The 25,878-nt window shown below is 42.9% G+C and overlaps 1 protein-coding gene across 2 annotated transcripts in view; it reads left to right on the forward strand.

Annotated features, from left to right (window-relative positions):
* The window catches only part of SIDT1 (SID1 transmembrane family member 1), an 87,191-nt gene that overhangs the window by 51,452 nt on the left and 9,861 nt on the right, over positions 1 to 25,878 (forward strand). Inside the window, exons 10-21 of one of the 2 annotated variants that reach the window (XM_007453144.1) lie at positions 3,622 to 3,665; positions 9,511 to 9,582; positions 10,946 to 11,091; positions 12,088 to 12,161; positions 13,550 to 13,616; positions 15,003 to 15,076; positions 16,056 to 16,179; positions 16,387 to 16,504; positions 18,801 to 18,937; positions 19,570 to 19,681; positions 22,546 to 22,560; positions 23,507 to 23,583. In XM_007453144.1, the coding sequence (XP_007453206.1) occupies positions 3,622 to 3,665; positions 9,511 to 9,582; positions 10,946 to 11,091; positions 12,088 to 12,161; positions 13,550 to 13,616; positions 15,003 to 15,076; positions 16,056 to 16,179; positions 16,387 to 16,504; positions 18,801 to 18,937; positions 19,570 to 19,681; positions 22,546 to 22,560; positions 23,507 to 23,583 (1,060 nt within the window). The remainder of the gene's footprint in view (positions 1 to 3,621; positions 3,666 to 9,510; positions 9,583 to 10,945; positions 11,092 to 12,087; positions 12,162 to 13,549; positions 13,617 to 15,002; positions 15,077 to 16,055; positions 16,180 to 16,386; positions 16,505 to 18,800; positions 18,938 to 19,569; positions 19,682 to 22,545; positions 22,561 to 23,506; positions 23,584 to 25,878) is intronic. The other variant, XM_007453145.1, reaches the window with a different exon arrangement.

The raw sequence follows: 25,878 nt of genomic DNA on the forward strand, positions 1-25,878 counted from the left end.
CGGGACCAAGACCTGAATGGCAAGTAGGAGCCGGCCATGTGAGGATCTGGGGAGAGAGTGGCCCAGGAAGAGAACAAGAGCAAAGGCCCTGAGGCAGGGATGGGTTTGCTGTGTCTAGGAATGAAAGAGGCATGAGAAGTCCTTCCACTAAACATACCAGGATCAGGGGTGTGCAACTTCTAGAGCCCCCATTTGGAAATAAACAAGAACATGTACCAAAGCACAGGCACATACAGTGCCCAACTTTTCTCCCTTCTCCCCCAACTCCAACTTCGTGTCCAAAAGGGAGGGTCATTTGGGGGGAAGAGAGCAATTCACATTTTAATTTTTGATAGACATTTACATTTGATACACCCAGTTTTTAAAATAATGACTTTATTAAGACATAACTCATAGACCATAAAATTCACCCCCCTTTAAAAAATTCAGTGGTTTTCGTATATTCACAGTTGCACAACCATCACCACTGTCTAATTTTCATCACCTCCAAAAAGAAACCCTGAGTTTATCAAGATTATAGGATACAAGATCAATACATAGAAATCAATTGTATTTCTATACACTGGCAGTGCACGATTTAAACATGAGATTAAGAAAATAATTCTATTTACAATAGCATCAAAAATAATAGAGTACTTAAGAAAAAATTAAAGAAATTAAATATAAGACTTGTACATTGAGGGCTTCCCTGGTGGCGCAGTGGTTGAGAGTCCGCCTGCCGATGCAGGGGACACGGGTTCGTGCCCCGGTCCGGGAAGATCCCACATGCCGCGGAGCGGCTGGGCCCGTGAGCCATGGCCGCTGAGCCTGCGCGTCCGGAGTCTGTGCTCCGCAACGGGAGAGGCCACAGCAGTGAGAGGCCCGCAAAAAAAAAAAAAAAAAAAAAAAGACTTGTACATTGAAAACCACAAAACATCCTTGAAAGAACTTAAAGAGAACCTAAATATATGAAAAGACATCCTGTGTTCATAGATTAAAAGACTTAATATTATTATGATGGTATAGTAGACAGAATAATGCCCCCCCCAAAATGCTCATGTTCTAATATTCAGAACCTGTGAATATGTTACTTTACATGGCAAAAGAGATTTTGCAGATGTGATAAAATTATGGAGATTATCCTGGATTATCTGTGTGGGTATAATGTAATCACAAGGGTCCTTATAAGAGGGAGGCAAGAGAGTCAAAGACAGGAGGAGGTGTGATGAGGGAAGCAGAGGTTGGAGTAATACATTTGAAGATGGGGGAAGGGGCCATGACTTAAGGAATGCAGGCCACGTCTAGAAGTTGGAAAAGGCAAAGAAATGGATCCTCCCCTGGATTCTCCAGAAGGAATACAGCCCTGCTGATATCTTGATTTTAGCCACGTAAGACTCATTTTAGAATTGACATCTAGAACTGAAGATAATAAATTTGTATTGTTCTAAACCACTAAGACTGTGATAATTTGTTACAGCAGCAATATAAACTAAAAGACGTGGTAATAACTCCCCTAACTGATTTATAGATTCAACACAATCCCTATGAAAGTCCCAGCTGACTTTCTTCCAAAAATTGATAAACTGATCCTAAACTTCATATGGAAATGCAAGGGACCCAGAATAGGAAAAAAAATCATGAAAAAAAAAAGAACAGGGGCTTCCCCGGTGGTGCAGTGGTTGAGAGTCCACCTGCCAATGCAGGGGACACGGTTCGTTCCCCGGTCCAGGAGGATCCCACATGCCGCGGAGCTGCTGGGCCTGTGAGCCACGGCCACTGGGCCTGTGCGTCCGGAGCCTGTGCTCCGCAACGGGAGAGGCCACAACAGTGAGAGGTCCACGTACCGAAAAAAAAAAAAAAAAAAAGAACAAAGCTGGAGGTCTTACACTTTCTGATGTCAAAACTAACTACAAAGCGACAATATTCAAAACTCTGGCACTGACATAAGGAAAGACATACAGATCAATGGAACAGAATTGAGAGTTCAGAAATAAACACTTACATTTATGGTCAATTGATTTTTGACAAGGGTACCAAGACAATTCAATGGAACAAGGATATTCTTTTCAACAAATGGTGCTGGGACAGTTGGGTATCCACATGAAAAAGAATGAAGTTGTACCCCTACCTCACAACATACAAAAAATATTAACTCTAAATAGAACATAGATCTAAATAAAAGAGCCAAATCTATAAAACTCTTAGAAGAAAACATAGGTGTACATTTTTGTGACCTTAGATTAGGTAATAGTTTCTTAGATACGATAGCAAAAGCACAAGTAAAAAAAGAAAAAAAGTAGGTAAATTGGACTTCATCAAAATTAAAACTTTTGTGTTTTTAAAGGACATTATCAAGGAAGTGAAAATACAATACACAAAACTGGAGAAAATGTTTGTAAATCATATATCCAGTAAGAGTCTAGTATCTAAACTAGGTAAAGAATTCTTACAACACAAAGATAAAAAGAAAAATATCCCCATTTAAAAATAGGCATTTTTAAAATTGAATAGATGTTTCTCCAAAGAAATATGCAAATGACCAATAAGCATGTGAAAAGATGTTCAAAAACATTAGCCATCAGGGAAATGCAAATCAAAACTACAATGAGATATCACTTCATATCCACTAGGATGGCTATAATAAATTTTTTTTAATGAAAATAACGAGAGTTGGCAAGGATGTAGAGAAATTAGAACCTTGTACATTGCTAGTAGGAATGTAAAATATTTAGTTCCTGCTATTGAGCTACAGTAGAAAACAGTTTAGAAAGAAATGTTAAACACAGAGTTACCTCATACTCAGCACTTCCATTCCTAGGTCATACCCAAGAGAATTTAACACATATATCCACACGAAAACTTGTACACAAATATTCATAGCAGTGTTATTCATGATAGCTAAAAAATGGAAACAATCAAAATGTATATATCAAGTGTAAACAAATAAATTAAGCATGGTATATATCCATACGATGGAATATTATTCAGCCGGAAAAAAGACTGAAGTATACATTCATGCTACCACATAGATGAACCTTGAAAGCATTATGCTAAGTGAAAGAAGACAAAGAGACCACGTGCAATACAATTCCATTTATATGAAATGTCCAGAATAGGCAAATTTATAGAGACAGAGAGTAGATTAGTGATTGCCAAGGGCTGGGAGGAGTAGAGAATGAGCAGTCGCTGCTATGGTTTGAGATTTCTTTGGGTGATGATGACAATGTTCTGGAACTAGAAAATAGTGACGGTTGCACAACTTTGTGAACGTATTAAAATTCATTGAATTGTGCACATTAAAGGGTGAATTTTATGGCATGTGAATTATCTGAAAATAAATGAATATGGAAATAAATTAATGAATTTAATATATGTATGCCTGTATGTGCCTAGGTGTGGAATTGCTGGGTCATATTGTGTCTCTGGGTTTAACTTTTTAAGGAACTGTCAAATGGTTTTTCAAAGTGGCTGCTCCATTTTATAGTCCCACCGGCAATGTTTCAGAGTTCCAATTTCTGCACATCCAAAGGCCCATTTTTAAGAGATCCTAGCAGACAAATCTGCAACAAAGTCTACAGGGAACAAATGGAAAATGCTGAAGTTTTTGTGGTCTTAGGAGCATGTGTATGTGCTTGTTTGCAGGTTTCAGAGAAAGTCCATTGATGGAAGCTTTGGTTCCAATGACGGTAAGAAAAATCCCTGGTTTCAATTCAAACTGATGCCAAGTATGTGGCAACATTCCATTTGGTACTTTTGTCTCTCTGACTTTTGTGATTTCCCAAACCCTCTATTGATTCCTATCCCCCCACAGACACACACAGAGTGGTCTAATCTGCAGTCTTTCTACAGAAAGCAGAGCCAGCGAGAACCAATTTACGCACTTGATAATTACTGAGATACGGAGCTCACACTAAGAGCCTTTGTTCGGAGAGTTCCTCGTAGTTGTCCACAGCCCATTTGTCAGCAATTCATCTTTTTAAAGAGTTTAATCTTTTCTAGGACATAAATTGTTCGTATCTGTCTTATCACAATGAACAATGGTAAGAATTTATTGTGTCAAATCTAATACAGAGCTTACTATTCCCAAATTGAGATAGAGGGTTTTTTTGTTCAGGGATCTAGAAAACTGAAGTATTTGAGACCAGCAAGTATAATAGAGTATTATAACTTTGGGAAATCCAGAGTAATTGATTATCCAACCGTTGTAATATGCCCTTTCTTCCACTCTGAGGATTTGAACAAAGGAATTTAGTTGCTTGATCTTTTTATCAAATCTTTAAAAAAAAATTAAATGTCCTTATTTTTAAAAATTGAGATATAATTGACATATAACATTGTATAAGTTTTGGGTGTACAACATGATTCTATATTTGTATATATTGCAAAATGCTCACCACTAGAAATCTAATTAACATCTATCACCACACATAGTTATACTTTTTTTTCTTGTGATGAGAACTTTTAAGATCTATTCTTTTAGCAATTTTCAAATATACAATACAGTATTATTAACTCTAGTCACCATGTTGTACATTACATCCCCAGGACTTACTTATATTTTATAACTGGAAGTTTGCACCTTTTGTAAGTGTCCTATTTTTTGAAAAGCCTCAATCAGCATGAGTTAGTGCTCACAAGCTATTTGGCACAGAATGATCATTTGGAAAAGGAATGATGGAGTGAGACTTGATTTTTAAGTCACATGCAGCAGATTTTTTTTTTCCAATTTTTATTGGAGTGTAGTTGTTTTACAATATTGTGTTTCTACTGTACAGCAAAGTGAATCAGCTATACATATACATATATCCCCTCTTTTTTTGGCTCTCCTTCCTATTTAGGTCACCGCAGAGGATTGAGTAGAGTTCCCTGTGCTATACAGTAGGTATGCAGCAGATGTTTAGTTCTGTGTTTTCTACAGTTAAGTTAGAAAGACACAAAGCGACTCCCTACCCCACCCAGCAGGAGTATCTCTCCCTCTGCTGGAGGTCTGCTTCTCCTGCCTTCCTTTGACTTTTGTCTTCCTCAATGTCAACGTGTCTATGTTACCAGGCATCCAGGCAATTGGTTTTAATAACATTCAACAGCCAATGTAAAGGAATATAAAAGAACACCTGCTCTAGTGTCTTTAAAATGCTAAGTACTACTTTCTATTTTATTCATAAAATGTTAAAATGAAATGTCTTCTCTCTGGATCTCAGCCTTTTCCCTCTGATGCTCTCCAGGTTTTGCTCTTATTTAGGCCTAGTCGAACTTAGAAAGCCTGATTGGTTGGATGCGATAGGTGCTCTGTGAATGGACTCTCTTTTATTTTTATTGTATGAGTGAAGTCATTTTACCACTGCAATGACAATTAAAGGAATTTCGTATTCAGAAGGGTCTCCTGAACAGTGAAGCACTGGTAGACAGAGCTGGGACTTGAGCCAAATCACTGTCCCAGATCAAGACGGCTCTGAAAATTAGCTAAGAGCTAGAGGTACCCTTCAGATAACAAGCAGAAATGAATGAGTGACCAAAGAAATAAATAAAGATGCATCCATTGGATTCATGTGGCTGCAGGTAACAGCAAAGTTTATCTCAAACATACCTAAACAATAAAGAATGTCTCCTCTCCCTGGAAGTTGAGCAGAAGGGTGGGCTTCAGGATTCACTGAGTCCAGTGGCTCTGGTCCTTTTTCCTGCCATTCCCTTGGCTCTGCTTTGCCCCCAGAGCTGGTAGTGAGATGGGTCCTCACCTGACAATGTCCAGAAGGACTGTTTCAGAAGCACCTAGCAACTTCTCTCATGTTTCATTGGCCTAGAGAGGATCATATACTTGTTGCTAAACCAGTCACTGCAAAGGAATCTATTTACTTACAGATCAATCAAGCCTGCTTATAGAATTAGGGTGAGGTCACCTTTTTCTAGGACCAGCGTTTCTCAAACTCAACATTATTGACATTACAGCCAGATGATTCTTTGTTGTTGGGAGCTGCCCTGTACATTATAGAATGTTTAACCGCATCCTTCACCGCAACCTACTAGAATTCAGTAATACACTCCCTCCCTGTGACAACTAAAGTTATGCCCAGCCATTGTCAAACGTCCTCTTGGGAGCAAAATGTTCCCCCCCACCCCTACCCCCAACCGAGAATCACTGACTTAAAAATATGGGCTGCCAGGCACAGGTGAGGGAGGATACCCAAACAAAATCCCAGCTTAGTTAGGAAGTAGGAAATAGGAATGTTCACCACAAAGGGCTTTGAAATCAGGAGGAAGTAAGGAACCTATGTAATGTTGAGAGGCTACGGGGAAAGATGGCACATGACCACTGGTGAGACAAGACCTAGGTTCTTCAAACAAGAGCAGAGAAGATAAGCTCTACCCTAGGGAGGAGCCAGTTACTGACTCTTAATCATATGAAACAGAGCACGGAGAAACCAGCCTATAGCAAGAGACAGAGGCAAGTGAGGGACCTTACCTGAAAGCTAATGTGAAAGATTCAGGGGAGGAACCTTTAGAGAGGAGCAAGGATACAGAAATGTCTTTGTCTCCCAAGGGCCAGTATCAGTGTGCCCAAGGGGGCTACAAGAAGTTTAACGGAGCTTAGCGCTACAGGAAATGCCCTGGGGGCTAGTGCCTAGAAGAAATGCTAGGAGCAGCGTTTCAGAAAGGGGACCCCACTAGATTTGGCATGTTGTCTGCCGCAATCAACGTGGAGCTAGATATCTGAGGAACTTGGCCTGATGCTTTCACCCTAGGTATGCCTGAGATGGAGGAAATGGAGCCAGGTCCCTACAGCTTGCTAAATTGTCAGCAGCTCTGCTTTAGTTATGTAATGATAGAAAGGCTGCATCTGGAAAATCTGTCGGCTCCCCTGCATGTGTTTTTCTTTGATTTGCCTGCAGTTTTTAAAGTTGTGTTTGAAAAATGTTGACATTGGCTCCAACTAAACTAAAAAGCAAAGGAAGTTCTTTCATACTTCATGGGATAAAGAAGGAGATAAGAGCCTGGAGCCCAGGTGAAATGGAAATAGTGTTGGTAAAGAGCAGCTTCAGGCTGTGAAGGGACTTTACTACTGCGGTGTGAATGGATGGACACTGTGTATTCTCTATTCCTCACTTAGGACAGGGGCCTCCGTGGTAATCTAAGGGGCACTGGGCAAGGCTCTGTATTCTAAAAACATGTCCTCCAGTGGCTCTATCAGTGGAAAAAACCCACACTTCACATCATTGTTAAAGAGCCTATACAGAAATTCAGTTACACCTTGAAAGAGAGACAGATGAAACGTGACTCACAGGCCTCTGGGACCACATGAGCTGTCACCACGAACCTGGGTGCAGCCTAAGAGGAGGGTACTTTCTCAAGTGAGGGAGCTTGGTGAACTTGCTGAGTTTGCAGATTTAAGAACCAAATGGCCAATCAGATCCTTCCCTGGATGGAGCGGTTACCGAATCAGCCTCCCAGCAAAGAGCAGGGCCTGGAAGGGATAAGACAAGCAGCGTGCTGAGTCCAGAGGGGTCACAGGGAGCACAGGCCATCCTTAGGCTCTGTGGCAACAGGTCTCAGACTCTAGTCCTGACTCTCTACTCTGCTTTTTCCCAGCTTTGCCTGCCCGGTTTTTTTCTTCTAGAGGAATTTTACTTTTATATCCTTCTGCAAAGATTAGTGGTTTTCTTCATTTTCTCCTCAACTTTTGAGATACAGCATGACACTCATTGGGATAGATAGCCAACTGGCATAAAAATGAAATCTCATGGCAGCTAGTTCACAGCGTTGCTGACTCCCTCTTCCGCTTCCAACCTCCTGAGTCTGGAGACGGAAGGGGGCAGGACAATTATAAATGTGACGTCCCTAAAAGAGCCAAGCATGCTCAAAATGCAATGAAGTTTTTCTCCTCACATGGAGCAATTAATATAAAAGGCAAGCATACAAGCATATCCTACTCTAAGTTAGTAAAGCAGACAGATGGCAAAGGGCCCGCGCGCAGAGAAAAACATACCAGGACAAGTTTCCCCATTAAGATGAGCTCATTCACAACTTTATATGTTTGCTTATTCCCAGCCAGAACATCTTGGTCTGTCCTATAAACTGGTATTTTCTGTTTAATTCTGCTTTCTAAATGCCATACAGTTAAGTAGAAATATGGCTTGCCTTCTGGGCGCATCCATCATCTTTGAAATTCGGGAGGTAATGCTTCGGTTTTTGCATTCTAAGAAGGTCTTAGACATTAGAAACGTTAACAGAATACCGTTATCCCGTGTCGACCAATCTCCTATTTAATTATGCATACAGAAGTGCACAGATTTGAAACAAGTGCACTGCTCATGAAAATCTCCATGCTTTTGTCCATCACAGAACCATTGTTGTTGTGGTTGCCTCGGGGTGAAAAGAACTAGCAACTACATCGAAACCAGGTCCTGCTCGATTGCTACAGGCAGAGTGCAGAAATCATCGAAGTCTGAACAAACCTACACAGCTGGCTTTTTCTTTTTAGTGAAGTTGTCGCCTAACAAAACAGTGATTGTTTTTGTTTGCTCACTTGCTTTGACTTCAGTTTTTGCATTTTTTTCTCTTTTGATCACACACACGAAAACCCTTTGCCTCCTACAAACCATTTCAACCCCCCGCTGCAGAGGAACTCAAGCGTTCTCCGACGCACGTATCTACTGCCCATGCCAGGGGGCTTCCAAGGAACAGAAAATGCCCCAAATTCTGGGGTTTATGATTTTAGTATCATTCTTCGCTTACTATTTGCACATGTAATATTTGGAAAAGTTTGAGGCGCGTCATCTTAAAGAACGTTTTTCTCTCACTGCCAACAACCATTTGGCAACAGACATGCCTATTCTACCTCTGAACTATCCCCCAAATAACCCATATTCCTGCACATCCTTAGTTCATGTTGTCATTATTTTTTGCTCCAAGGAGTGCAGTAATTTCCGTCCTGTCAGGGCTCATCCCGTCTATAGTTAGGGTACTGTTAATGACTGTGACAAATAAACCTCCGAACTATAGGCCCTTAATCACAGATGTTTATTTCTGGTGTTTATGTTCAGTGGTGGCCTTCCTCACAGTGATTCCAGGACCCATGCTCCTTTGTTCTTGTGATTCTGCAATACTGCCAGGCAGGAATCAGCAACGTTTTTTCTGTAAAGTGCCAAATGGCAAATGTTTTAGGCTCTGCGGGCCATGTAGTCTCTGTTGCAACTGCTCCACTCTGCCACTGTAGCCAAAAGCAGCCATAGACATACTCAACGAGTGGCTGTGTTTCAGTAGAACGTCATATGTAAATACTGAAATTTATAATTTTACCTGCCATAAAATACTCTTCGTCTTCTGATTTTTCCCCAACCGTTTAAAAACTTTAAGACCATTTTTAGTTTAAGGGCCATCCAAAAACGGGTGGCAGGCTAGATTTGGTCTGCAGACCATAAAATTGGCCTGCAGGCTCCTATATTAGAGTAAAAAGAAAATCAAACTATTTAGAGTTATGTTCTTTCATTTTGGCAACTGGACCTAAAGTGTTCGCCTCTTTGCTTTTCTTTTTAACAGGCTCTGGAAATACGTCGGTGTCACATCCCATTGCTGCCAGCACCCCTGAAGAAAGCAATTATGGGGCAATAGGTATTTCCCACAATGAGTCCATTCATGGAAGTGTTTCCTGATTCTCCAAAGAACAGGATACAAGGAGCCTTCCAGCCACTAATAACTGTGAGAGTGGGCAAGGCGGTCATCGTATAAGATTATCTTTTATTTATAAGATGAATTGGCTCGATGATCTGGAAGGTTCCTTCCAGCTCTAATTTCCTCTGGTTCTATTGATCCATCTCTTGGGTCTGCTAGCCACACTTGAGCAGAATTTTCTATGGTTGCCATCAACTCCCTTGGGGATTTTTTCGTACCCAGCCCGAGTTTAGGGCGTGAAAGACACATCAAGAGTCTGACGTCAGGGAGCCCGACATCAACTGACCCGTTGTTTCATTCTCAGGTGTCAGTGGAGTAAGGGTGATCAGAAGACTGAGGCTGTGCAGCAGGTGAACACGGCTGAAGCCTAACGATCTTCCATTTGGGCTAACTGCATAAGCGAACCTGCTCACTGCCACCCAGTCATTCACATGGCAACCCCCAGGGCTCGTTCAGTGGCCTGAAGGGGACAGAATTCTGATCCCTGTCTTGTTAGAGTCGGCGTGCATTGACGCTTCCACACACTTCCATGATGCTTGCGAGCCTATGAATGGTGCACCTTAAGCTGTCAGCATAGAGGGGCTGGGAATCCTGTATGCCTGCCCTGTTATTCTGTAACTTTGAGAAGCATGTGGGCTCAGTGCTGGAGACTTATTTCTGGCTCTGCAAGAACAGGGTTTTTTGTTTTGTTTTGTTTTTTTTAACCATCTGAATAGAAGAAATAAAGCAGAATGTAGGCTCTGCTCATGTGCTCATTAGGCTGCGCAAATTCCCATCTGTTCTGGGAAACATTCACAGGAACACAAGGTGTCTTCTTCCCGAGAATGTTGTTTCCATTATATAATCATAGATACGACATGTGGGGGATTTCGGTGTACAAATACTTTATCCACGAGAAATGTATAGCTGCTGGACATGTGGGTACTTACACGTACATGTGGTAGATGCTATACGTAATTACGTGCATGTGTATGTTTATACATGTATGCTCATATTTTAAAATATGAAACATGAAATATAAGCATAATATTATTTTCGCAGCCAAACAGGTAACAGAGCAGATGCCTTTATATTATGTATTCAGCCCTAGAAAGAGATGATTTAAATATAAAAATAGGAGGAGAGGAAAATTAGAAGTCCATTGAGGAGGAATTAGAGAAAGAACACGTGCTGTGGGTAAGGAGTTGGTTTTTACCAACACAGCATTTTCAGGAGTGAGTCGGCACTGTGCTTTTTGCAGAGAAAGATGGACTCCGTGGGTTCTTCTTGGCTTGGGAAGGCAGATGAGTCTCCTCTGTTTCAGATGAGTCAAGCTCCAGTCCTGGCAGGCAAATGTCCTCCTCCGATGGCAGGCAGCCATGCCAGTCAGACACGGACAGCTCCGTGGAGGAAAGTGACTTCGACACCATGCCAGACATAGAGAGCGATAAGAACGTCATCCGAACCAAGGTGCTTGTGCCTGGTGGTGCTCTTCGAGAGGGCGAAAAGTCCAGGAGCCAAATACAACTTCAGCAATACCTCAATTTCCTTTATATATATTTTTTCTTCAGGGGGAGTCAAATTTCTCAGTGAGCTTTTTATTTATTTTTAAACATCTTTATTGGGGTATAATTGCTTTAAATGGTGTGTTAGTTTCTGCTGTATAACAAAGTGAATCAGCTGTACGTAAACATATATCCCCATATCCCCTCCCTCCTGCGTCTCCCTCCCACCCTCCCTGTCCCACCCCTCTAGGTGGGCACAGAGCACAGAGCTGATCTCCCTGTGCTATGCAGCTGCTTCCCACTAGCTATCTGTTTTACATCTGGTACTGCATATATGTTCAGAGGGCTTTTTAGATAAAACTTAGCTACATACTAAAAGCAATACTTGGTTGGTTAACACTTCTTTCCGGAGGGAGAAAGTGAGAGCAGTAAAGAAAACAGAGCGCTAAAACGCTCTCAGGGTCTGAAGGGGCTGAGCATGGACAAAAGTGAGGAAGGGATCCAACCGAACGAGAGAAAAGATTCATTTGAAGGGTGTACTTGGAAAAACTCCCTGGTTGTATACATAAAAATCCTTCAGGAGTAAAAGATCATTTCTCTCTGGCTTGTATGTATCACATTGTGCTGTATCCAGTAAGGGACACAAAGGTGAATCGTACCGTTTCAACCTCGTAATTCAAGAATCACACAATGGGCATCTCTGAAAACTGGGAAACCAATTCTCGAGATTTAAGAAGCATTCAAGACTCCCAATAGGTTTCCCACATCAGCCAATTTCCCTAAAGCCAAGGGAAATACTAGGATTTTTAAAGGCATCCCGGGAAAAGCAAAATTAAAAGAAAAGTCTTGTTAAATAATTTTAATCCCTAGTGATTGAACTGAAATGTGTAAAGCTCTCCCTTATATTTTATGCAAGAAATCCAAGTACAGTTTTGCACTCTCTTTTTATTTGGCATCCCAGATGTTCCTTTACCTGTCAGATCTGTCCAGGAAGGACCGGAGAATTGTCAGCAAAAAATATAAGATTTATTTTTGGTGAGTAGATGACCAGGAGGGCTATGGTTCTCTTTAGTAAAATTAAAGTTTTCTTTGTAAAAGCCACAATCACTTATGAGATTCATATAAGTGAATCAAATCACAGGTTTCAGTGTTTAATGAGGCACAGGTATAGGTGTTTAAAGGATTCATGCCACATTTGATAGGAAAGACAAAAATGAACTACCAAAGGCAACCAGCCCTAAATTGAATAAATACAAAGTATTAAATAAGAACGGTAGTGGAATCCCATAGGGAGACACTAAATCCTTTTCTAGGAAAATACAGTAATGATAACATTAATGTCACCACCTTCCCTCTTCTCCTCACCAGGACTTGCTCTTGGAAGAGCCAGTGATTAAAGGGATGAGATGCCTAGAGCATCTCATAGTAGCTGGAAACTTCCCTGAGTGAAGATGATATCATCAGCCAATGATAAATAGACCTGCGATGGTCAGACACAGATGCAGTCTTCCTACAAGCAGAGAGTCTGAGGTGCCTGGCAGGGTCCCCTCCTTCCTCTCAGAAACCCCCAGCTGACACTTGTGATAGCCCTTCCCATTCTTTTTTCTGGAAGGATACCCTTTTACTGCAATACAGATATTAGAGGAAAACAAGGGCCAGTGGGGACCACATGGAATTCCATAGTAGGACCATCATTTTGGAACTAAGAGATATCTAAAAGAGCCACATCCCTTTGTGAGATCCATCACCCATTACCTACTCTCGGATCACTTTTTTTTTTTAATTTTTAAGTCGCAACATTTTTATTTTTTTAATTTATTTATTTTTGGTCGCGTTGGGTCTTTGATGCTGTGTGCAGGCTTTCTCTAGTTGCGTCGAGCAGGGGCTACTCTTCATTACGGTGTGCAGGCTTCTCACTGTGGTGGGCTTCTCTTGCTGCGGAGCACAGGCTCTAGGCACGTGGGCTTCAGTAGTTGTGGCACGCAGGCTCAGCAGTTGTGGATCGCAAGTTCTAGAGCACAAGCTCAGTAGATGTGGCACATGGGCTTAGTTGCTCTGCAGCAATGTGGGATCTTCCCGGACCAGGGATCAAACCTGTGTCCCTTGCATTGGCAGGCGGATTCTTAACCACTGCACCACCAGGGAAGTCCCTCTCTGATCATTTTTAATCTAACAATATCCTAAATAGATAGGCCCTCATTAATAACTGGTTAAACCAGAAGCAAGTATTATCTACACTGTTTTACAAGTAACTATGAGAGGAAGATCGGAGAAACAGGAACCATATAATCAGTTTCTAATCGCGTTTGTGAGTTAACTAGGGAGTTATGGGGTGAAAAGATTCTTTTTTTAAAAAAAAAAAAAAGGGAAAAGTTTCCATTGTTATTTTGGAAATAACCATTTCTGATTCTTTGCCTGCGCAGGAACATCATTACCATTGCTGTGTTTTATGCGCTGCCTGTGATCCAGCTGGTTATCACCTACCAGACAGTAAGTGCTGCCCCGAACTCCAAAATCCCACCTTTCATACTGCAAGGAAAGATCTTTGCTGCGACTTACAGAGAAAGGTATAACTTGAGCTCCGTCCAAGAATTAATTCCCCATTTGGGTTCCCACTGGATTTCTCCACTGGTTCGTCTTTGACCTTTAAATCTAGTTCCCAATTGTTTTATCACAGACCTCTTGTATTATTTTGACTACCAACCTGAAATTATTACCTTGCACTTATTTAGTCTTGGTATCTATCAACTATGTCTATTTTTTACCAGTCTGAACTTTTGATCATCATGGGATGATGAGTAAAGTTCCAGACCAAAACAAAGAAACCTGATGTCTAATTTAGCCTGTGTCCTGTCATTGAGGGTAAATATGTTTTGTAAAAGTAAAAACAGCTTCACAAAACTAATGAAATATTAAAAGAGAATATAAAATAAATAAAAAACAAACAAAAACAATAATTAAAATAGCCTGAGAATCCCCACTGCACCTTCACAGAACCCTAGGGTCCAGGTCACTTAAGTGATCTCGTCTGGGATCTATTACACATGAAAAAGCCCATTTAGAATAGCACCAGGCTAAAGGTGTTTCTAATACAATGGTTCTCAAACTTTGCATTAAAATCATCTGGGGGACTTTTAAAAATCCCAGTGTCCAAGCCGTACCCCACACCAGTTAGATCAGAGTGGAATCAGGCATCAGCATTGATGAAACTCCCAGCGATTCCAGTGTACAGCCAAGTTTGAGAGCCAGGAGCTTAATAATATTTCACCAATTCCATACTTAATATGTGATGAGGACGAGGACTTTATAAGGCTTGAGCACCACCATTTGTAATCTAAATATTCTCTGAATACTTTGGTGCTGTCAGAAGATACAGCTGTGCTGTGATCTAGGAAGGTTCTTAACGATAGCGATAGTGATAACTATGGACAACCGATCACACATCTCCCTATGTCCACCTGCCCTGTGGTTACCATTTCCACACAGAGGATGGAACAGCTCCTTACCCTCCCAGGATTCATCTAGAAAATAGGATGTACCATGACCGTCCTAATAGGCAGGTCCCAATGTCAGCATCCTCTCAAAATCCTTTTATAATGAGAACAAAGGAAACATACTCAGTTGCATTCTGCCGTGAGGCCACATAATGAGGGACACGGAATATTTCAATTCAAAGCAAGATGGCAGCATTTAAAGGAAATGTGTCTATACTGTGTAAAGGCTGAAGATAACGACCCATCCCCTGCTGAGAAGGGGCGCTGGTTACACTGTAAATCACTGACAGTTGATCGCTGTGAGCACTGTGCACTTTTCGTGATTTCAGGCTCAGGGGGTGGAGGAAAACAGCATCTCCTCTTTTCACTCTTGGTTTTACAGATAGTCAATGTCACTGGTAACCAGGACATCTGCTACTACAACTTCCTCTGTGCTCACCCCTGGGGTGTCCTGAGGTAAGCCCAGTCCTCTGAGGCAATGAGAGATGCCTTTCTGTGTAATGTGACGATTTCAGTTTTTAAAAATACTAGAAAAATTGTGGAAAACCACCCCAATCAAGGGTAAAGAGGAATGAAATCAGGAAGTTGAGATCAGGTATGCCTCTTCCATTCCTGTATGGGGGCCTCAGGAAACAGTCCTGAGGAGAAGGCAGAGATGTGTTTGAAAATACCAGGTCCCTAGCTGTGATGACCCTCATCCATGGGCATGAGCTACTAGTACATTCAATCCGTTAAACAACCTCATGAGATAGATAGGATTATTATTACCCCCGTTTTTAGATGAAGATGTTAAGCCTCACTTAGAAAGGTAAGGACTTGCGGAAGGTCCCTCAGCTGTTAGTGATGTTGAGACTCACACCGGGGCCTGCTGCCTCCAAGGCCATGCTCCAGCCTCCAGAACATGGTGAAGTGGAGAGAGCATTTGCCTGGGAGTTGCGAGCCTGGCTTCTCAATCCAGAACTGAACTAGTCTCAGTTTCCTTAAATAAATCTGCTGGCTGTGACCAGTTGATGCTTATCCTGAAATTCATGGTTACAGAGCTGAGTATGGACACATAACGTGGGTCCATCCATCTATGTGAATCACTCTCACAGTGTAGCTGAAACGCTTGGCCCAACTGCCCATCTGTGGAGCGACTCTCTTTCCTAGGATTCATTCCCCGCCAGTGCCATCAGCACAAGGGAGGATTGAGTGGGTGTTAGGGAAGCTAAGCAGGCATCCCTGAGAGGAAACGGACACATTATCACAGGCTAAGCATCCTAACGTGGTGTTAGGTTAAACATGCTTTCCGATGATCTCGGTCCTGAAATCTTATGGAAAGGTTAGCGGTGGAAAACACGGAATGCTGATTTCACTCGCTCATCCATGCCTTCATTCAGTCTCTAAAGTTCTTTGATACCTTGCCTCTCTCATGGTCTCTCTGTCATCCCCTTAGTGCCTTCAACAACATTCTCAGTAACCTGGGCCACATGCTCCTGGGCTGCCTCTTCCTGTTGATTGTCTTGCGCCGGGACATTCTCCATCGAAGAGCCCTGGAGGCCAAGGACATCTTTGCCATGGTGAGGAGAGGGTGGGACGAGGGAGGTGAGAGCTAGGAAGGGTTATGGGTCCAGACGGGATCTGCAAAGAGGAGGGACATCTGGCTAGACGGTGTGACAATGGATTACATGTAATGGACCACACGAGGCCAGAGCATGGGTGTCCCGGTTCTGTGGCTGAGTCACTAAGGAGTATCTTTCCACTGACCAAGCTTTCTGCTTTTTCAGGAGTATGGGATTCCCAAACACTTCGGTCTCTTCTATGCTATGGGCATCGCACTGATGACGGAAGGGGTGCTCAGTGCTTGTTACCATGTCTGCCCTAATTACTCCAACTTCCAATTCGGTAATTAGAATTTACATCAGCTACACAGATTTGAGTTATAGGAGTCTTATCCTGGGACCCTCTCAGAAATGCCAAGGTCGTGCTTGCAAGAATTAAATGACATTTTACGTGAAGTGCTCTGAGGGCACCTCACCAGAGGGCATGGTTTCCCCACATTGTACCGTTCTTTTCTCTCTGACCACTTTTTATAGACTACAAAAGAGTGAACACTGGGTACTGATCTCATGGCTAGATCTGCAGGTGGGCAATGGGCTAAGGGTCAGGCAGCAGGTCAGGCAGAAACCACCAACAGACATCTAGAAATCTCCCTCAGTGTAGCTTGGCTTAATTTAGCAGTTTGCCTGCTTTGGGTTGAAAGTAATAGAAAACCCAATTCGAATTGGATTAAATAATAAGTACACTCATCAGCGCACCAGCCGAACGTACAGAGGTAGAAAGGCCTTGTGGGTAGTTTGTCTGGTGGCTCTGGCTCTGCTTCTCTGTAATCCCCCTGGTTGCACCCAGCCTGCACACTGGTGGTCTCCTCAGGCTGCCTTCCCTCGTGGTGGCAGAAATAGCTACAGCAGGTCTTGGCTTCCTGTCTCCGCACCATGATGTCTAGAGAAAGCAGCAAGCTGGCTTCCAGGAGCCTTCATTTGAGAGCAGGAAACTTCTTTTCCCCAAACTCCCCAGATAACAGCCCCTCACGCCTCAACAGCTTACACAGCCCTGAGCTTACTCCAGAATCTTTCTCTGTGTGAGGGTTAGCTCGGGCCAACATTGCTACACCAGTCACGGTGGCAAAGGAGGTGAGGTTACCTTTAGACCAATGAGACCCTTCCCTGGAACCAGGGGTGCCGTTAGCTTTCCTAAAGCAAGTGGTCTGGGAGGGTGTGCATTTCTGAGTAGAAAATGGGGCTGAGATCTTTGAGTTGGTATCGAGAAGCTGTTAGGATGGAGAAAGGGAATAGCTGATGCTGTCCTCCACACTCGAGGATGAGGTTTTTAAAACAGTTATTTTGTGTTTGTGCTCTAGCCTCTGGCTGTTAACTCAGAACACCACAGAAATTCTCCAAGACGTTTTAATTTTTTTAAATTAGAAGACATTTTTAATAGGGGAAAACTATAGAGAACAAATCATTCACCACTCAGAAGGAACAAATGCCAACACTTTAAAATATTTGCCTTAAATCTACTTTAAGAAATAAAACATTGTGTGAAGTTGAGGTCCCATTTTGAACTGTTTTCTAAACTTATCAACTCTCCCCTTCCTTAGAAGCAACAACTGTGATTGATTTTATATTTATCCTTCCAGTTTGTTTTTATAGTTTTTCTTCATTTGTAACAAATTAATATTAATTTATCATACTTTGTTTGGCATCCTTCTTTTTTCATTCAACAATGTTTTCAAGATTTATTGGTATTAAATCAAGGATATCCAGTTCATTCATTTTTAAAGATTGTCGTTCTGTAATAAAAATATACCACATTTATCAATTCCTCTATTGAACAACACTTAGAGGTTGCCAATATTCTGCTAGTACAGACAGTGCTACAATGACTAGCCTCATCTACGCCTGTTGCGCACATGTGAGAGAGGTTCCCTGGAACACCTAGAAGTAGAATTTTGGGGTCACCTGGTCCTGGTTGATGCATCTTCCATTTTACCAAAAACAGCCAACTTTCTCCCCAGAATATTAATTCCCACTCCCACTGGCTGAGTGAGAGTTTCCACTTCCCCCGTATCATCACTAACATGTGTTATTATTAGACATTTACACTTTTGCCACATTTTTTAGTAACATGGGACATTGCATGGCTGTTTTAATTTGCATTTCCTTAACCCCCATGCAGCTAAGCCACACGGAATTTCTAGCTGTCTTCTATCCCTAGGCTAGAAAGCCTTGTATATGAACAGTAATCAATGTGGTTATGTTTCAGTATGCTGAGAAGGACCTCCTGCACCCACGTAGGATTCTCCTTATTGTCACACTGCCCTGTTCCCATTAGGGATTCTTTTGTTGTTGTTGGACAGGAGCGTTTATACACACATAGCCCTGTGAGTGGGGATAGGCAATTATTCATCATATCATCTGATACTTTTCTTCTGTGAGCTAGGAACACCCCTCTTGGAGGGGGTGAGAGGTGGAGTGTGTAGGGTTTACCTAGAATGTGCCTAGAGAGGCTGGCGTGTTGGAGGTCACCACACAGTCTGAGGGCAGCAAATACTCCAAGGCCTGAAGGGAGGGGTTCTCTGAGGCTGAAGAGAGGTCTGTCTGCCACCTACTGGATCTCGATTGTCTTGGCTTCTCCTCAGACACCTCCTTCATGTACATAATCGCCGGCCTCTGCATGCTGAAGCTCTATCAGACCCGCCACCCAGACATCAACGCCAGTGCCTACGCTGCTTACATCTCCTTCGCCCTGGTCATCACGCTCACCGTCCTTGGAGTGGTGCGTCCCTCCCCACAGCTGGCAGCCCTCTTGGGAGGCTTTGTATTTTGTTTTTTGGACCCCAGGTGAACAGGTTTAACTAATCATAATCCTTGGCTCATGACACACTCTCATCATTGGTCCGTTCATAGCATTTTAGTTACTGAGCTAGAATCTTTAAAAATGTAACAGGCCCCTGGAACACTGCCCCTGGACAGTGTTAATACAAAGCTGAGACCTGACTCAGGTGAGACTGGAATAGAAATGTACAAGCTGATGGGAGAGAGACTGACTTGAAAGGACAAAAACCACTTTCTAAATGTGCGTGCACATGCGTCAGTCGTCTTCTGTTATTTGAAGAGCATTAGCTCCCAGCTTTAGACCTACTGCCTCTTCATCTGCTGTTCAGCTGCCTCACCCATTGCTTCCCTTTTCCATTTCTTTCTTTTTCATTTGGCCAGGTAGCCATTCTTTTTCCTGCCCTGGCTGCAGTAAGATCCCTGTGAGATCAGAGAAGGGGGAAAACCCAAAATTCACACACAGCTAGGTTTTTGACACCTTATGCATACACGAGAGATGAAACAATTTTAGTAAGTTCTCTGGGAAAAAAAAAAAAAAACCCAGATGAAAGTAACTTCCATCTTTACTCCTAGGTGTTTGGGAAAAATGACCTGTGGTTGTTCTGGGTCATCTTCTCTGCAATCCATATTCTGGCTTCTCTGGCCCTCAGCACCCAGATCTACTACATGGGTCGTTTCAAGATAGGTGAGTCACCTGTTACTCTATACTAAACATACCGATTAACTCACCCTGAGAAAGGATTGTCTTGCCTATCCTAAACGGAAGCGTTACTTGTCACCATGAACGCTTGCTCTGAATTCTGTTTAATAGCATATATTCTCTCCAAGAGCTTCCTCTCCTGTATAAGACAGCAACAATCTACTATCACTAGTTCTGTTTTCAACTGAGACGCTAAGCTAGCTCAGAGCTGAGGCGTCCTTCCAACTCCATGTCCCCAAAGCTTTACAATTCGCCAAACTTTGAAAGTGCGTTTGTAGAACAGTATGATCATCACACCGCTAGCTCCACCGAGAAGAATGTTTTTCAGTTCATAGTACTTAAAAGGAGCATTTCTCTAGCCATCCTAAATGGTTAAAAAGAATAAATTCTATATGATTTTCAAATTCTGGGGCTGGAAGTTTTGGAGACCAACTTGCCCATCTTAGAGGCTGGACACCTGCCGAACGCCCTCTGATGGCATGAACGTATCACGTTAGATCACCAAGTGTTCTGTGGAAATCAGCTTCTGATCTGCTCTTGGTCAGTCAGCACACATCTGAGCAGGTGCAAGTCATTTTAGAGCATCTAAATTTCACCCATCATTTTAAAGTCCGGGAAGTCAGACCCAAAGATTCATTTGTATATTTCAAGAAAAACCAATATATATATATATAAACTAGGCCCATCCCTAATATTTGCAGAGCCCAAGGCAAGACTGTAAATAAAAGCCCACTTACCATACGTATAAAAATGTTTAAGTTATAAAGCAGAGTAAAAAAGTATTAAATATGTGGAAGAAAGAAGGAAGACCAACAAACTGATAAATATACCTTCATTACAACCTACAAGCTACAAGTTCAAATTTAAAATTCTCAGGTGCATGGAAGAGTACTCCAGAACATAGCTGTACAGGAGAGCTGGTCCCCAGCCCCTGCCCCTCTTTTCTTCTCACCTCTGGCTCTGTCCTGCATCTTAAGGGGTCTCACAGGTATGCATATGGACACCCTTGTCTAACATCCAATTGGCCATTCCTTGCCCCTAGAAGTGCATACTCTAGTGGTGCTATCTGCCCTCAGGAAGACAAACCAGGGAAAGGACCTATGCAGGCTCTGACAGCAGGCTCAAGGCCACCAGGACAGGGAATTCTTGGGTCCAGGAATTCAGAATGTGGCCTAGAAGCAGCAGTCCCCTTGCCCTGCAGACTCTTTAGTCATTGGGGAATGAGGGCCTTTAAAACACGGCACCCCTGTTGCCCAGATCTAAGAGTGATTCTACATAAACAAGTGGCTTTAAGACTAGAAGACCAAATACAACAATCTCTCATTTTGGCAGTTTAGTTTTTCCTTTTGGCATGGTCAGTAGATTAACTCTTGGTGTTAACATAGCCGGTATACCTCCAACTCCCCCAGTGGAAGCATCAGTAGCTGGTTGGGTAGAACATTTGGTACAGCACTCTGTTCATGCTCCATCCTCCACACTCAAAGGTGAACGAAGTCATACACACTAAACTCTCAAAAGGAACGTAAGTTAGGCACTGTTTCTCTGGGTTTTGCAAGTTAGAAAAATACACTTGAATACAGATATATGCAATGGTAGTGACCATTAATACATAGAGGAGTTTTTAATATGTTTATACCACCTTGGCCCCATGCAACTTTGCAATACTGAATTAATTTACCTTTTTAAAAATGGAGAAATTGAATGTAGTCTATTATAACCATGTACTAGTCTGTCAGGGTCCCAACAGGAAAAAGCTATCACATACAAAGACAAAAGATTTATTCACAGAGGGACTCTTCATAGGACAGGGGTGGGGTGGGGAAGAATGAAAGGGGTAGCACAGTAACCTGGGGTTAGTAGCAGAGAAGCTTTTACTACCCACAAGCCCAAAAGGGCATAGAGGAAGTGGTTACCAAAACATGGAAGGAGGGCATCACCGAGAGAAAGTCACCTTCCTCCATGAGCGTGGAGCAGTGACCTTTGGCTAACAGACAAGCAACCTCACAGGGAGGGCACCAGGCAGATAGTACTCTGGGCTCACTCACCTTCCTCTGTCCCTCCAGTCTCCTGCTGGCGTTTCTCTTTGTCCAAATCCAAGGGGAGCGAGGGAACCCATTGAGTGGTCCCTGCAGTCAGCCTCCCCAGGCGTGGTGAGGACAGAGAGACATGGCAGGTGAGTCTGGAGGGGCAAAGGGAAGATAACCTTCACACAACTTAACCCAATATTTAAAATTTCTGTACCTAGGGAGTCTCCCCCAAGTGGTTACGGATTTACCAAAGTCAAAAGGAAAACGTGACAATTGCATCTACATTTAGTCCAAAGGCAGGAAGTCGGGTTAGTGGATAGTGGTTCAGGCAACACCAACCTCTCTGCCCATTCCATAAGCTGCCTTTGCTTTCTCAAATCACAGACTCCTTTCTCTGGGGCCCTTGGGCCACACAGGAAAATTAATGTGGATGCGAGGAAAGGCAGTAGCAATGAGGCAGAGCATTTCATAAGCAGGACAGAAAACTGCAGATCTACTTGCCCAGATCACCGCCGTGCCTCTTGTTTCCCGAAAAGGACCACAGGCAGAGGATGGATTATAAGTTGCAAGTGGTGCACAAAAGTACACAGGGGGAGAGGAAAGTCTGATTCACGCTTTGAAGAATAGTGAACTTCTGAATGTTTGAGACAGGCAGAAGGAGTCTGTGTTCTTTACGAGAAGACATTACTTTTGTAATCAGAAAACAAAATTAAAGTCATCTGTTTCGAGAGAAAAATAAAATGACCAGTAGTTTACCTGTTTGGCTACCTTCTTACAAATCTTTTTCTTCTCTCCTCAATTCTCTGCTTCCCACTGATTCAGACGTGTCTGACACAGGTAACGTTCAGCCACCCTCCCCAGGGTTTTCTACATTGTTTTCTTAACAAAGCAACCTGCCTGGCTGACCTGCCAACCCTGCTTTCTGAATACTTCTTCCAGATTGGGCAGGATTTGGTAGGCAGGGGCTTTGGAGAGAGGCTCAGAGGCAGGGATGCACCCCAACCCAGCCCACAATGTGCCTCTTCTGGGCTAGTGCATGGACACGCCCACCCCCCACCCCCCCAGTGTATCTAGTCTAGTGAACGCTGCTTAAATTGACCCCAGGGGTAGCCTTGAAGAGGAGTGGCAGCACAGCAGAGCTGGGGGCCACCCTTACTGAAATGCTCACTTCGGGAAGACCCCAGCCTTGCCCATGACATCTTTGTGTGGATGGCTCACAGAATGACAGCCCCACCTGGGGCCCTGACCCTGCTCATATAACAGTCATCATACGTACAGGCTTTCTGAACATGCTTAGTAGATCCCACTGTCCCCTGGTTCAATTCTTACTGACTTATAACCACACTGAGAAACACAGATTCGAATTTTTACAAGCTAAGATTTCCCATCGTCTAGAGAGAGCAGATGTTTTAAGGTGACTTTTGAGAGTCCCCATACATCTCGGCTGTAAAGAAAACACTAAACTATCAACAGAGGGAAACTTAGCTGAAGGAGACCATAGGAGGGTTGGCCAGCCCCCCAAATGGTTTGTGAGTGCTTGTTCCTTGTGTCCATCTTGCCTGCCTTTCTGCGGGACGCTGCATGGATAGAGCACACCTGCCACGAAAGCCCAGGCAGCTGTGGGTGGCGTTTTTTAAAGCAAACATTTATTGCTGACCTGTTAGGTACAAAGCATGGCTTATATGAGGTGACATCATCTTGGCCACAAAAGCTTGGGCCAAAGGGGAGTGTTTTGGATTATCTCTGACCAAGCCTTCTCACCATGCGATTGTGTCATCAGCAGATTTGGGAATTTTCCGACGGGCCGCTATGGTGTTCTACACAGACTGCATCCAGCAGTGCAGCCGGCCTCTCTATATGGTAAGTGTGTGTTCCTGCGTGCCTTGGCCTTCTCCCAGACAACAGGAGGACAGCAGGAGGGGCAGGCTCGGGGTAGTCACACAAGGCTCCCCAAACCAAGAGGGCCAGATGGCCTAGCGTGGCTGAAGTCCAGTTAGTGAGGGAAGAGGCATCTTGCTTCCCCTTCTCACTCTTAAAAGACACGCTGGGATGGTTCCTTTTTTGTACATGAAAAATTGCTAGTATATAAAGAACATATGTATATATACACACACAAAACTATTAAAGTGATGATTGCTGGAGGAGGGAGGATCAAATAGGGTGTCCCTATAAATAATCATCCAAAGAGGTATGATTAGTTCACTTGTGAAAGTGAAGAGACGGCACTATTAATAATGACACCTGGACAGTCCCAAGCAAACTAGGGACATATGATCACTCCAATCACTTTCATTAGGAACTTTCCACATTACACATTTGTTTGCTTTTTATACATTGTTTGACTTTTACAATGAGCACGAATGCTTTTTCAAAATTGTAGTTATTGCTTGATGATGGAAATACACTTTTAAAAATTCTACCGTATGGTTTTCAATGTATTACACATTTCTGTACTGAGCGGAGGGATCAGTGTAGTTTCTACACTGAGCTGGGATCAGCCCTGCTCCCAGCTGCCTTGGCTTACTGGCCAGTCACCTTGGGAAGGCTATATACCTCCTCTGAGCCACTGCCCCAACCTTTACCCCATGCTGTGATCAGAACTAGTGATGCCATTTGGGCCTGGCACACAGGCATTCACTAAATTCCTGCTGATAGTTTATAATCAGAAGGATTTTTACATAAAGGAACCTGGTAATGTTTTAAGCCCCGTAAAGGAACCTTTTTAAGCCCCGTAGAGCTTGGGCAGGAGCTATAGGCACTAAAAATTGAATTGAAGCTGGAGGGTTTTACTCAGGGGAGAACTTAAGAGCCCATTAGAACCTGTGAGTATTAGGAGAGAGAAGAATGCCTCAGCTGTGAACCATAAGGGGAAATTAGTGTTTCTGGTGTTTTTTACATTAATTGATACAGGCTGTCTTTTTTTTTAACAGACTATTTCTAGAGCATTTTAAGAGTTTTTAGTTTTTTTAGGTTCACCGAAAATTTGAGAAGAAAATACAGAGATTTCCCGTATGCCCCTCCGCCACACAGACACAGCTTCCCCATATCAACACCCTCACCAGAGAGGTGTATTTGTCAGTGAACCTATGTGAATACATCATAATCACTCAAAGTCTATACTTTACAATTCACTCCTGGTGTTGTACATTCTGTGGTTTTCTCGACGAGTTTGTGATGACATGGATTCATCATTATAGTATCAAAGAAGGTAGAGTAGTTTTCCTGCCCTAAAAATCCTCTGTGTTCCTCCTACTCTTTCCACCTGCCCCTCCTCCCCAACCCCTGGCAGCCACTGATCATTTTTAGTGTCTCCTTAGTCTTACCTTTCCCAGAACGTCATATCGTTGGAATAATATAGTATGCGGCCTTTCCAGATTGGCTGAAATAATATGCACTTATGTTTCCTCCATGTCTTTTCATGGCTTGCTAGCTCATTTCTTTTTTTTTTTTGCGGTACGCAGGCCTCTCACTGCTGTGTCCTCTCCCGTTGCGGAGCACAGGCTCTGGACGCGCAGGCTCAGCGGCCATGGCTCACGGGCCCAGCCGCTCCGCGGCCTGTGGGATCTTCCCGGACCGGGACACGAACCCGTGTCCCCTGCATCGGCAGGCGGACTCTCAACCTCTGTGCCACCAGAGAGCCCTCATTTGTTTTTAGTCCTGACTAATATTCCACTGTCTGGATGTGCTACAGTTTATTTATCCGTTCACCTGTTGAAGGACATCTTGGCTGCTTCCAAGTTTTGGCAATTATGAATAAAGCCGCTATAAAATTTTGTGGGCAGGTTTCTGTATAGGCACATTTTCAGCTCCTTTAGGTAAATACCAAGGAGCACAACTGCTGGATCATATGGTAAAAGTGTGTTTAGTTTTCTAGGAAACTGCCAAACTGTCTTCCGAAATGGTTGGACCATTCTGCATTCTCACCAGCCATGAATGAGAGTTCAACATCCTCATGAGCAACTGGTGTTGTTAGTGTTTTGGATTTTGGCCTTTCTAGTAGGTGAACTCGTTTTTTTAAAAGGAAGATATTTCCTTCAAATATAATGGATCACCCACAAAGAGAATCACTACTTTTAAATAGATGAGTGGCCATGCAAATTAAAGTATAATTAGATAGCACCTAACAGTTGTAAGTAGTAGGCAAAGGAGCAGGAA

The sequence above is a fragment of the Lipotes vexillifer genome, unplaced genomic scaffold (genome assembly GCF_000442215.2).
Source record: "Lipotes vexillifer unplaced genomic scaffold, Lipotes_vexillifer_v1.1 scaffold1319, whole genome shotgun sequence".
Lineage (NCBI taxonomy): Eukaryota > Metazoa > Chordata > Mammalia > Artiodactyla > Lipotidae > Lipotes > Lipotes vexillifer.